Raw genomic sequence first — 14,456 nt, 5'->3', positions numbered from 1 at the left:
ATGGGTGCACACAGAGCCATGGAGGCAAAAATATCAAAAAAGGAAAGAGATGAAGTTTCCCAGTAATGACTAGCTAATAGGGTGGATTTCCAACACGTAGATCTCACAGTTGTTTACTGTAAAGAAAATGGGCCCAAAATGTTAACATTTCTGCAATTGAGCATCTTATCTCCACAGATAAAGGTTTTTATGTCTTGCTGTGGCTAGCTTATCCTTCCCAGGCTTTAGTGGGTTTGAAAGAGGGTAAATGGGATTTTTGAGGAGAGAAATGTTGCGTTTTCCTCCCTTCAAAATCTTAGGACCTGATCTAGATATCACTGAAGTTAACAGAACAGGATTGAGCCCCCAGGCTTGCTCATAGTTTGCTATCAGGACTTCCTTTACCAAAAAAAAATTGAAGATCACTAATTTCTTAATATAACTAAGCCTAAATAGGTTCTTTTAGAATACACACTTCAAGATGGAAACCAGACCTCAGTGTGGCTCTGTTAGGTACAGTAACACAAGATGGTTCCTCAGTTTGCTGGACATTACAGGTTCAATTTGGCTCTAATACAGGTGGGCATAGTTCCATTGAATTCAATGGAGTTGTACTGACCTACATCAGGGCTGAGTTTTGCCTTAGAACTGGAAATTTTTCCACTACAGTACACTAGCCTTCGCCATGTGAAAGAATGGTGAAAAATGTAACACAATGTTATATGTATTGGATAAACATTCTAGTTCATTCAAATATTGTGGCAACTGATTTGGTGTCGGTTAAACAATACAAGTGAGAGAGCCATACTTTGTAAATGTAATGAATACAGTCTGGCTGCTTTGGTGATTGTCCTGCCAAGTTAAATCACCATTCTTCCAGCAAGAACAACAACAAAATCAAACAGATAAAAGAAAATTGGCCATTGCTACATTAGATATTTGTTCTGAGATTGAAGCAGCGTTAATTAATCTGATTTAGGACTGTGTTACAGTTTAGATTAGCACGGCTATTTCTTCCACAAACTAGTGTTACAGTGTGCTATGTCTGACTGGCAGTTTTGTCATCTCATAGACTTTAAGGTCGGAAAGGACCATTGTGATCATCTAGTCTGACGACCTGCACATTGCGGGCCACAGAACCCCACCCACCCACTCCTGTATTAGATCCCTAACCTCTGGCTGAATTACGGAAGTCCTCAAATCAGGATTTAAAGACTTCAAGTTACAGAGAATCCACCATTTACACTAGTTTAAAACTGCAAGTGGCCTGTGCTGCATGCTGCAGAGGAAGCTGAAGAACCCCAGGGTCTCTGCCAATCTGATCTGGGGGGAAATTCCTTTCTGACTCCAAATAGAGCGGTCAGTTGGTCTCTCTGATTATAGCTAGTACCATAGCAAAGAATGAATGATTTTTGTTTTAAAATGGTCTATCTTGTTTACTAATTTGTCAAGACACTATTTACATAAAAGATATTAACTTAAAATTACCCACAGGGGTTTCCTCCTGTGTGTTTTGGGGCTGAGGGGAAGAGCCAGGCAGCACAGCTGCTTATTATTTTGGAATGGTCTGTCCAGCATCCCTATATGTTCTCTGCTCTCCTTCCTGCTCCCTACTCTCAACTATGGGTCTTATTCCGTGAGGTGCTAGCTCTGGGGTACTGATTTCAGAAAGGGTGGAAGGGAATTAGCTGCTCATGGGAGGTCTACAGCACCTGACAGGATCAGGCCCTAAAATTTGCATCTTTCAGCGACTGTTTCTGGGTTTTGGTACGACTGCACGTAATAGGCACATCAGCCTACTTCTCACCTTTGGGGGGATAATCCCCCCATAGGTTACACAGGGTCTGTGTTACTCTTCGTATTTTGGGCTCTACAGTGGTACCCCTTGTCATTGAAACACCACAGTGGTGGTGACTGAGACTTTGTCTATACTGAAGTTTTTTGCCTTGGGGCAACTATACTGAAGCAAGGAGGAACCCAGGGATGACCAGGACAGGCTAATGGATTTCTAAACACAACTTGCCCTGCCTACATTAGGTACCAGTGTCCACGTTTAGAAATCACCTCACCCACCACGTTTTAAAACACAACCTATTTTCCTAGTCTATACATGCCCCGTGTCACCTACACCTACTTTTAGCAGAGTTACAGAGCAAGGTGGTAAAACCAGTGACATTTGCACTAGTTCTCCTACTAGTTGTAGCACCAAAGGAGCTGCACCAACAAGTGTTTCCTGATGAGAGGTCTCCCAAAAACTGCCCAACAATTTATCAATAAATAAATGGAAAACTGAAACAAAAGCTTTGTATAACTCTCGAGATGAGTGCACATGTGTATCAAGGCACAACAAACATTTGGAAATAAACCAAACCACTGGCAGACAAAGAAACAAAACAGAGGCCAGCACTTACTAGAGGGTTTCAGTAACCTGAGTGTAATGAGCGAGGGGTAAGAAACTATGTCAAGAAGGCTAGTGTTAATAATGAAAGCGTGTATGTTGGGGTTGAGGGGGAACAGGGCTTTAAAAAAAACCCCCAAAACAAACGGGCATGATTTAAAACAAAAAAGTGAAGGTAGGTGAGGAAAAGATTACAGTGAGATACAAAGCCATGTGTAGAAAATACATTAAAACAATCCCCATAAAAGTCATCATTCAGAAAAGAGCCACAAGGTGTTTACAGGCCAAACTGGGTCCCAGCAGGAGAGTATTGTAATCCCTGCTGCATCGCATCTGCTCCTGTCTTCTCTGTTTCTTATGGCATCCCATCTAATATTAGGCCCCAACTATGCATGAAGAACTGTGCAGGCACAGGGTTTTAATGCCAGACTGACACCACAGAATGTAAGCTCTTCAGGACAGGAGAGGGCCGTTATATTTGTAAATGTTCTGTCAAGTGTCCAGCACTGTTTTGGGTACCATAAAACAGGTAGTATTAATAGTAACTTGTGAATCTTGGAACATCCGTATCCACATTTGCAAGGTAAGTAGCATATGCATTCCTGATCATCCTTTAAAACCATTCAGTCCAGGCCCATGGGTATGACGAACCTAGATGACTGTATGTGTATCGTGTAATTTGGGTCACAGCTATAAAAATACATTAACACTGCCTTGGGTTTCCCTTACCTGTAAGTGAATCACTGAGGTAAATCTTATATCTCAGGGAGTTACACAGTTGAACGCCTACAAACTTCTTGTACCAGGTCCTCTTGACGTACTGTTTCCCTTTGCACTCTGAATAGGAGTCGGAATTGAATGGGACTTCAGTCCAGATGGCATCTTTTCCCACTGCAGGAGAAAAAGAAAGAGGCGAATTAATGATACTGCCATACAAAACTAGGCGTGACAAACACATTCAAATGAGTAGAGAAGACCAGAAACCCAAATGCAAAAGGATGCTACTTGGAACATATTAACAGCACCAGTCACCTGCATTTTGAAGGATATTTTATGGAATTTGTAAGCAGCAAAATATAGGAGTCGTGTGTCCCAGTCCCTGGCAGGCTGCACAGCTGTGCCTTCTGAGAGTCGCACTGAGTCACTCCCACACATGTCAGGCCCCTCTCCACATTTCACCCACTCTCAGACCAGGATCTGGATTACAGCCTCCTACGTATCGACCGTGAATAATTCAGCAAGTCCAGCTGGGATTGGTCCCTGCCAGGGTTTCTCTTTTGGGGACCTCTGTCAGCATACTTTTGCAGTGATACACAAAGAGCTTCTTCAAACAAAGTGTCATTTATTTTGCCCAGAAGGTGTACAGTGCTTAGAGAAGTGGATTTTAAAACAACCAAAACCTACAAGCATATCTCCTTACCTAAGCTTAACCTCTCCATCCACTGCTTAGTGTGGTCTGGGTTATTCACCATCTCTGAGTTGGGAGGAACAGCCTACACTGATTGCAGTCCTCTCCCTGAATGTCTCAGACTGTCAGCCTTTTTTGCTGACAATTCTTGGCCAGGCTCTCAGCTCACCCAACTTTTTAGCACATTTAAGGGGTTAGGTCTCCTTTGACCTCAGGCTTAGTCTTGGGAAGAGAACAGCATCCTACCTTGGATGGAGCCAGCTAGGTAACTTCTCCCCACAACTGATGGCCCAGCACTTATTCTCTTAATTCTTTTGAAGCAGTGGATCCAAGAGGCTGTCTTATCTTTACCATTCCTGGGTTCTTTAACAACCTTTTTATGATTTAACTCTACACACTCAGACAGGCAGCAATACAAAAAATGACCAAGGAAACGGAGTCATAAGAAATTTTACAAACACGTTTCCAAGTTTTTCACAGAAGGAACTGACTTTGGGGTTGGTTCTGGCACTGGTGTAAGTCTGGAATAACTCCACTGAGGCAAACAGTTACTCCAGATTTAGGCTGCTGTAACTCAGATCAAAATCTGGCCCTTTTATGTACAGCGTGCATTGCCATGTCAGGGAGACAAATATTTGTATGTGTATTGAGATACAGCTACAACTTATAAAAGTGGGTAATATACAGTAGTAGTGGGGGAATTGTGATTCCACAGCTTTTCTAACAGAGAGGGTACAAATTAGGGCACCGTTAATTTGCAGCAAACTACATGATAAACAAGATGAGATATTCTTCCTTTCCACAGTGTAGGCTATTTGCAAATTTTTAAAGGCAACTTCAGTACTAAGTGCAAAACACAGGCCCTTAGGCTGAAAGGGGTCTCTTCTGCTCTTTTAGAGCCTGCCCCAACTCCCACTGAAGTCAACAGGAACGTTACCACTGACTTCAGAAGGAACTGGGTTAAAGCCTTTCAAAGCTGACTATTTTTCATGGCATACATTTCAGCACAATGACAGACAAATAGCGGACTTCGACTTGCATTCTGTTAAGTCACTTACTAAGTGAGAAATAGCGTATTCTTTTTACAGAACTTTCTATTGATTTAACAACAGGGCTGAGAAAACACAAGCTGTCCATGGCTCATTTGTGTACGTTGGTTCCAAGCCATTTTAGCTGCCACGGGAATACCAAATCACATTGATTGTGCTGTGCTCAGGTAAACATTTAGACTGGCAGGAATTCCTTACAAGTTACATAGATGGAAGAAGTGAAATCATGTGTGAATGCTGTTCCGTTCCATGGCATGTGTAGCTGGGACAGCACAACCACTCCTGTCATAAAGTAGGACGTTATCTTACTTCAGAAAAACGTTCTGATTAGAGTATGCTATGCATAAAGGGCTTACTTGAAATTGGCTCACTCACTCTTGGGTCCGCTGGGGAGAAAAGCAAACACGCAATCAGACACTGTAAAATAACCTCTCCTGATATTTCTACAGAAGCACACTAGAAAGTGATTTTCTATGATTGACATAAACTATAATCTGTAAAACAGCAACAATTTTGGGAAGTTGAGGTCGCTACATTTTTGTGTAAGTTAAAGAAATAAACTGCTCATGTAACTATTTGGAATTACCGCATCACTGAGCTTTTAAAACATTATTAATGGGTCACTACCAGTAAAATTTGGTTTGGTTAAAAAAAAAAAAAGATTACAAAGCTTATCATCAACCAACATATTTCCATGGCATTTTTAAAATTTCAGTGTAGACAACTGATTATTATTTTAAAGAATTCCTCTGTAGTGCCTGCTGCCCAAATGTTGCAGCTTTACATTAGTCCATGAGAATGAGAAATGGAGAACGTGTGGAAAGTGATTAGGGAAAAGTGAAACCGACCAGTTTATTTCCATTGTCCACACAGAGTGAAAGGAAAAAAATAACCATCCGAAATCATGAAATGGCATTAAAATATAAATGGTTCTTTCAAGTTTAATAATCTAAGATACATTAGTAACACAAGAGGGTATCAATTTTTCTTAACATATGTGGGACATATTCTGAATTCCTTACTCATTTTCCATTTACCTGTTACTCTGTTAAAACGCCCATTAATTTCAGTGAGAAAGCACTGAAGGATTTGACTTAAAAATGTTAAACCTGATAGTGTCCCTTTAAAGAGGCATGGTACACAGTAAGTGCTTACTAGTTCAGAGTACTATCAACAATAGGCAGCTGACTCTAAATATAAGAATAGCTCCTGTTCTATTGCAGTCAATAGCTATTTTGTAATTGGCTTCTAGAGAAGCTGGATCTTGGATAGATAGTGCAATGCCATACTGAGTGATTCTTTCTGTTCCCCATAGCCAAGTCAGGTGGGACTTTGCTTAGGGTGACCAGACAGCAAGTGTAAAAAATAGGGACGGGGGTAGGGGGGTAATAGGAGCCTGTATAAGAAAAAGCCCGCAAAATCAGGATTGTCTCTATAAAATCCGGACATCTGGTCACCCTAACTTTGCTTATTGCACCATTTTACACACATGACAAAGCTCCAAATAGCACTCTAGCTTCCAGATGCATTAGATAGATACATATTTTTGAGGGCCCTATACCAATCTGCTAAATGAGTAATCCTTAATTTTAAAGAATATATTTCCTATGCTCACATTGACCCTATTCCACTAAGCGTCAATCCAGTGGGTAAAACACTGGGATTAGGACCCAGGGCACCTAGATTCTATTCTCAGATCCGCCAGTGACCTGCTGGATGATTTGGGGCAAGTCATTTAATCTCTCTGTGCTTCTGTTTCCTATTCCTGCAGCAAGTATTTATGTTTATGTAGAGTGTAACCCACTTAGGGCAAAAAGAAAAGGAGTACTTGTGGCACCTTAGAGACTAACCAATTTATTTGAGCATAAGCTTTCGTGAGCTACGGCTCACTTCATCCAATGATGAAGGTGCCACAAGTCCTCCTTTTCTTTTTGCAAATACAGACTAACACGGCTGTTACTCTGAAACCTGTCACTTTGGGCAGTGACTCTCTCTCTCTCTCTAGACAGCTATCTATTTACACACACATACAGTGCCTACCACAAAGGGACTCTGATCTCGGTTAAGCCCCAAGGCACTATCGTGATATAAACAGTAATACAATTAAAACAATCCTATATTGCAGACAGTGAGAAAAGCATGGGCAACAAAGCAAAATTGCAAAAGTGTGCTGTGTGTGTAAATCCCTTATATATCACTGTGTGCAAAGGCCTGTCTGTTTGCAGAGCGATCTGATAGAGGGATACAAACATAAACATGGATCTACTATAACAAAGCTTTGGATTTAAGATGCCACACTACCCATTTAAAAAAAATCCCTGGATTCAGTGTAAGCCTTTGTACACCCTCCATAGTTAAACCACAACTGTCTCCTGCGTCCATAAAGGAGTATGGGAATTTGTCATTTACATACGGGGAGGCAGAGACACAGAGTGAAGTAAAGTGAAATGCCCAGGGCCACCCAGCAGGTCAGTGGCAGAGCAGGAAGGGACACCAGGTTTCCCGAGTCTGAGTCCAGCGCCCGGTACACTAGGCTACACTGCATCCATAATCAAAAACACATAGGGGTAAAGTTTACATTGTCTTTTTGGCTGAACGCATTGTCATGGTTTTCACTGATAAACTGATACATCTGTTAAGCTCTTACCTGATTCAGTATTAAATGGGACCTTATTGCTGCTTGGACCTTCACCGAGAGGGTTTTTGGGTTTCACCTGGAATTCATAACTGGAGAATAAAATTAGAAACAAACACACACTGTATTCTTGATTGTCATGGTCAAGCAAACCACCCATGCATACACCCTCTCTGATGCTACTGGCTTCCTGGACGAGCATAAAGTATCAAACTTCTTACTCTGAAAACAGTTAGACACACTGTTCCTAATAATGTAAGACCCCTCTGTCTATGCATAGAGAGCTCGCATGCAGGTCCTTACTGTTTGTTTTAATGCTCCCGTGGTACCTTATCCTGTTGTTCATGCTGGCAGGGGAGCAAGTAATGTATGTCTTTCAGGAGGTGGGGCTGGCGAAAGATCCAACTGTCTGAATATACCTCAGTGCGATATATAGTCCTTTAACAACAACGCACCTCACTTGGGGATGTCTCTCTCTTAACCTTCCCCACAGCAATATTTTATGGCGTAGGCCTAAACACCAATATTTCCTGAACACTCTTCCCCTACCTCCCGAGTGGGGTTGCTACCTCTGGGATGCAAAAGCAGGACATATGGGATGATCCTGAGCCCATAGAACTGGACAGCTGGCAGCATGTACTACTGAGCTCTGTTACCGATTTCCTAGGACAGCTACCTCAAAAAAGGGACAATCCTGGGGAAACCTGGACAGATGGCAGCTCTAGTTGGGACCAAGGCAGAATGCAGGAAAAGTAAAACAAAGTAGAAAAGCAAGAATGATCCCAGTCACACTGCGCCGTTGAGGTCCCTCCTCTGGCTTTGTTGCCTATGTGGCTTTGCAGAAAGCAAAGACCTGCTCCCATCCCCACAACTCAAATCCAGGAGGCTGAACAATTGCTGCCAATTCCCTACTGTTACCGCCTGGGGAGAGCCCGGCTTCTCATTCCTCTTCTCCTTAATGGTGCTCAGGGCCCCTGCCATTTGTGGCTTTCCTATTCTGCTGCTGTGCTGTGAGGAGAGGTGGCCAGAGCATTCCCGTTTCCTTATAGCAGTAAGGCCCGGGGCTGCTACCTGGTACCAAGTGGCTCCTGTACACCCCATACATGGCTGAGCCAAACGTGGCCACTCCACTCAAAGCTGTTTCCCAAATCCCCTCCTCTCCTACACTGATGTCTTTTTGTGTGTGATGCACCCACGCTAATGGATGCAGTCTGAGGTACTGAACTAGCAATATGGGTAAGAATATCAATGTCAGTGCACAATGTGTTTTTTCCTCACCACCCACACAGCCAAGCACTGACCTAAAAACCACGCAGAATCGGCATATTATCAGATACCATCACCTGCCTACATTAACAACTATAACATACACCTCCGTGGTGATCTGCCTGCCTTGGAGCAACGGAAAATTGCACATCTTGCTGATGTTACTGTACAAAGGCTCCTGTTCATGTTCTTTTCCCTTCTTTCTGTTCCAGTTTCAGGTAATGTATCAGTTCCTTCCCTTGAACTGACGACTGTCAGCTTGTGCCTGTCATGCAAACGTGAAAGCTACCCCATTCACTGAGGCCTTTGAGACACATACAGCTCCTGTTGTTTTTTGGTTTGTTTTTTAAATTATTGTAAGGAATGTGGTTGAGAAAAAGAGAAGATACAGAGGTAATTTCCCCAAAGTCTCTAACATTCAAAATCCTTTGTGGTTCACTTTCCAACAGCAGCTTTCCAGGAGCTCTAGGCAGTGTGGGGAGTGTACAGAAAAACAATAGTTTATTCTTTTCCTCATTATCATTATTTGTATTACAGTAAAGCCTAGAGGACTTATTCTGCGGTCACAGCAAGGTAGAGCCCCTGCTTTGGAGGATGTGAGAAACCCTGACATAAATAAGTAGTAGGCAACTGAGTACATTTTAAATTAGCAATTAACGCAAAACAACGGACACATTTTCAAAACAATGAGCAGGCATTTAGGTTTTTTTCTATCTTGAATGTTATATTGGACAATTAAATATTCCCGTTGATTCACAAAGAATCACTTATTAATGGAAGTGGGTGCTTGGTGAATTTATCAAAGTGCTATGAACTGGAGCTGCAAGAGCCTGCTTCCCAAGTAGCAAATTTCCAAGAGATCAAATGATCTGAAGAGACAAAATTTAAAAAACATGCCACTATTCTCATGCTTTGGTTGCCAACACTTCATTTAAAAGTTCCCCACAAAGAGGCTGAATAGTTTAATCCAAACCGTGGAATTTCCAACTGTTTCTTCGTCTCTGAAGACCTGAGCAGCATGCTGATTACCCTCGGTAGGTTCTTTATGGCCAAATACCAAAGGACAGTCTCCCACAGCTACTTGGTAGGATAATTTTTATTTCAAAGTTTAACGCATAAAACTAACAATTGCCTCAATTTTTGTAAATCTTCACACAAAACAGAAATACTCGCAAGTGTTCTCATAATGGGCAAATATTTTGTAAATGAGGCGTCTACATTTGTAAGCATAACCATGGGTTCATTATTTTTATTTTAAAAGCCTATCTAATCTAATTTAAATATTTATTGCATGCTCAGCACTGTGGGTATCCAAGCTGCTTTAAGGTCACTTTAAATAAGCCATATGATGTTTAAATGCAGAAAATCTACCTGGGGGGAGGGAATTTTTTCATCTTATAAAAAAAAGTAAAGGTTCCTTCACTATCACAGAATCGCTAGTGTGAAAACTCTGAAGTAGACGCGAGGAGAGCGTAAGTCCAAGTAGAGCATCTGATGGCGAGTGTTTCTCTATGGCATAGTGCTGTGTGAGGCTGATGGAGAACTAGTCCACTTTGTGGTGGAATGCTGCGATTGCTGCAAGGTGCGCTCTAATGGAGCTCATTGAAAGACCCAGTTTCTTGAATTCCAGGATGTAATCCAAGACCATCGGTGAAGGAGAGGTAGTTGCCATTATTTGCCTATTCTGCCACCAGGGACGGAATCTCTTCCATTTGTAGAAGTAGCTATGTATATCGTGTAGTAGGCCTTTTGCTATTTAAAAGAATGTCCCTTACCTCCTCTGAACAGGTCACTTCACTGTCACGGAACCATGGAGTAGCCATGCCTTCAGGTGGAGTCTTGCTAGGTTCGGGTGGTAGACGTGGCCTGTATCCTGAGACAGGAGATGAGGCACAAGTGGACAAACGTGTGGTGGGCACACAACCATCTTCAGGAGGTAAGGAAACCACCTTTGTCTGGGCCACGTGGGGGCTACCTCTGGAGTTGCTCGTCCTTATCTTGTGCATGACCATGACTAGGAGAAGGGTTGGAGGAAAAGTGTACAGTAGATACGTATCCCATTTGAGGAGAAAAGCATTGCTGAGAGATTGGGATCCCAGTCCTGCTCTGGAGCAGTGCTGAGAGATTGGGATTCTGATCCTGCTCTGGAGCAGAAGTATGGGCATTTGGCATTCTGGTTTGTTGCAAAGAGGTCTATAGTTGGGAAGCCCCAGTGTCTGAATAGGTTCTGCAGTACCCTGCTGTTCATTTCCCACTTGTGGTCCCAGGAAAATTTTCTGCTCAGTGCATCTGCTGTGGTGCTTTGGCAGGTAGGAGGCTGAGATGTTGCAGCAGATGCAACAATTCCATAGTCACATAGTTTCTGTGCATAGGGAGTGTGACTTCTGTGGCTTCCAGAGCGTCGAGGTAGGCCCCGATGGACTCTGCACGAGTGGGAACATTGATTTTTGTTTATCTGTAGACCCAGCTGCATGAAAAGAGCTACTGTCTTCTGAGTAGCTTCTAGCGCCCCTTCTCATGTCGAAGCTTTGAGCAGGGGAAACATTACGACCCCCTGTCTGCATAGGTGAGCCACCACCACTGCAAGGACTACCCGTGGAGCCGTAGACAAGCCAAAAGGAAGTACTTTGTATTGGTAATGATCTGTGCTGAGAACAGATCTGAGAAACCTCCTGTGTGAAGGATGTATCGATACGTGGAAATATGTACTCTGGAAGTTAAGGGTGAGAACCAGTCCCTCACTCTAATGCTGGATTTATTGTTGCAAGTGCGACCATCCTGAATCGCTGGATCTTCACAAATTTGTTGAGGCTTCTTAAGTCAAGAATGGGTCTCCATCCTCTGTTTTTTTTCTGGGTTAGAAAATAATGGGAGTAGAAATGCTTTCCCCTGTGTTGTGTTGGTACTGGTTTTACTGTGTCCACACGTATGAGGTGGTTTACCTCTTGTCGTGGTAAGTGTTCATGAGAAGGGTCCCTGAAGAGGGACAGGGAGGGATGGTGGGTAGGAAGGATGGAGTTAAATTGGATGAAATAACCAGTCTCGATAATCTCTAGTACCCATTTGTCTGTCGTGATGTTTCACCACGCTGGATGGAATGGAGTCAGATGGTCTCCGAATGGATGGATGGTGTCGGATGGTTCCAGCAATAGAAGATGTCCTTGACCAAACTCTCAAAACTGTTGTTTAGTGGGAGGTTGTTGGGATGAGGGCTGAGAAGGGAGTGGTCTCTGTCTACTGCAGGGGTGGACAAACTTTTTGGCCCGAGGGCCACATCGGGGTTGCAAAATGGTATGGAGGGCTGGGTAGTGAAGGCTGTGCCTCCCCAAACAGCCTGGCCCCCGTCCCCTATCTGCCCCCTCCCACTTCCCATCAGTGCCTTGTAATTAGCGATCTTGAGCTGTAGGATCGGGATTCTGGTAGGAACGCTGAAGAGGAAAATCTATGCCCAAAAAGATCCAATCTAGTGCCTGTCATATGGCATGGAACTGAAATCGTCTTGTCTGCCCTGCTTATTCATGGCCTTTACCACCGGAGAGTTTGGTGTAGGGTGTGAAAATAGAAATTCCATCCCCTTGGAAGGGACATAGTATTTTTTTTATCCGCTCTTTTGCAGGTGGGTGGAATTGTTGCTGGGATGTACCAGATGGTTTTGGCCGAGTCCACAAGAGCCTCATTTATTGGGAGGGCAATCTTGGAGGAGGCTGAAGTGTGGAGGATGTCCAGCAACTTGTCTTGGGACCCCGCAACTTCTTCCAGCAGTATATATTCAGGGAATCCGCGATACTCTTAAATAGTTCCTGGAACTGTTTAAAGTTATCCCCCATCATGTGTGGTGGGGGCATGATAGCTTCATCTGTGGAGAAGGATGAAAAATTGGCAGCTGGTGTGACTTCCTGATCCGAAGTCTCCTCCAGTTCCTCCACTGCCTCTTCTGGAGGTTCAGAGGGTCCAGGTACAGAGGGTGATGGGGAATACTTCGACCTCTCCCTGTGTGGACTGGGAAACTTAGGGTAGCGTTGGCGCTCTGCAGCCATGGGTCCCAGTGAGGCCACAGTGATGGAAATGACATAGGTGGCGGCATCCAGGGGTGTCTGTACCATCCTTGAGTTTCAGGTCCGGGGTAGTATTCATGGTGCTCTGGTGATCCTGGTCTAGTAGCTGTGCGGATAGGCGAGGAGTGATGGGAGGAGTAGATTTCCCCTTCATCGTCATCATCCTTGTCGCTGGACAAAGGAGGAGCTGATCTGGGTGGTGTGGTAAGTTGGCAGGGTACCGATTGTGCTGGAGTAAGGTCGGTCTCAAGGATTGGAGATTCTGGTGCTGAGAAGACCAGAAGAGCTTTATGGTGGAGAAACTGCTCCGTTATCGAGAGCATCGGTACGAAGGAGGACGCTGTTGGTGGTACCAATACCTTTATTGCAAGTATCAGTGCTGAGAGTCGTGCACTAGGTGCTGTGGAGGCCAGAGACTGCAGCGCTGCCCAGCTGCTCGGTGCCATATGTTTGAGCGGCTGCATCGGTACCAAGGCAGGGATCGTAAGTTTCCCTTTTTTGACTTTTTCTGAGCCAGCCTGCTTAGGTTCATTTGCTCACACGGTACCGGATGGTCCCAGTACCTCAGTGGTGGATGACCTTGGTGCAGTCGGTACCGATGTGTCTGACAGGTCAGCGAATATCTATTTTTGGCAGGTTCCCAACATAGTGAGGTTGGAGCCTATTTCTTTGTCGCCTTTTTGGGGGAGTGCTTCTTCCTCTGAGAGGGTGGTGGGGAACCTCTTTCAGATGCTGCTGTTGGAGACCATGCCCAGGAGGGGCCCGTGATCCAGGATCAGAGACTGGGTGCAGAGACTTCTTCATCATGAGGAGTTTTAGCTGTAGGTCTCTCATCTTCCTGGCACGGGCTTTCAAAATGTGGCAGTGGGAGCACTTCCGTGGAATGTGCATTTCGCCAAGGTAGTGGACACACTGAATGCCAATCCCAGACCGGGATTGATGACTGGCAAGTGACACAAAGTTTAAAACCCGGGGAACTGGGCATGCCCCTTAGATTAGGGCTTCTCCCGTGAGGGAGGGTAACTACACTACGCTAAGGGGTATACTGATAAAAAAAAATTCTTAGGAGTTTGTTTCAGTTAAGAGAAGAAAAATAAATGGGCAAGAGTTAACTGAACTAACTAATTGGGTTATAAACTTTGTGTTCTGTCTCAAGCTGAGAGCGGCAGACAAGGAACTGAGGGGGGTTGGTCACACAGCACTATGTAACACCAGACGCGGCACAAGATGGGGACAACGTATGTGTGACCCAACCAGGTACTGCTACTAAAAATCTCAGATTACATTTGGCACAGATTCACACAAAGAGGAGCACCCAAAGGGACACTCCTCGAAGAAGAACTCTTGGTGTAGAATGACACTTTTGGTGAAATAGAAGGAATTATTCAGAGTGGAGCAATTCCCGCCTTCCCTATGGCACATGATGTCTATTCCTATTTTATTAATTCATTGTGTGTATTGAAGAAAAGTTGAGTTTGTGGTAACAACAGTTCTAAGCTTTTAAATAAATTTTTTCTTCGGTAGATCACAAAGCACTTCTGTGGAAGATGATAAGGATCATTATCCCCATTTTACAGAGGGAGAAATAGAAGCTCAGAGTGGTGAAGTGACTTGCCCAAAGTCATATACAGCAGGTCAGTTGCACAGCTAAGAAAAGAACTCAACT

The 14,456-nt window shown here is 43.8% G+C and overlaps 1 protein-coding gene across 1 annotated transcript in view; it reads right to left on the bottom strand.

Moving 5' to 3' along the window:
• The window catches only part of ABI3BP (ABI family member 3 binding protein), a 312,077-nt gene that overhangs the window by 9,620 nt on the left and 288,001 nt on the right, over window positions 1-14,456 (bottom strand). The window contains exons 52-54 of the mRNA XM_084636731.1: window positions 7,482-7,561; window positions 5,191-5,220; window positions 3,107-3,268 (exon numbers count right to left, since the gene is read on the bottom strand). Coding sequence (XP_084492857.1) covers window positions 3,107-3,268; window positions 5,191-5,220; window positions 7,482-7,561 — 272 coding nt within the window. The remainder of the gene's footprint in view (window positions 1-3,106; window positions 3,269-5,190; window positions 5,221-7,481; window positions 7,562-14,456) is intronic.

This window comes from Lepidochelys olivacea, assembly GCF_965140295.1.
Source record: "Lepidochelys olivacea isolate rLepOli2 genome assembly, chromosome: 1".
NCBI classification, from domain to species: domain Eukaryota; kingdom Metazoa; phylum Chordata; order Testudines; family Cheloniidae; genus Lepidochelys; species Lepidochelys olivacea.
Note: the sequence above shows the minus strand (reverse complement) of the source record. Positions and strands in the feature narration are given on the sequence as shown.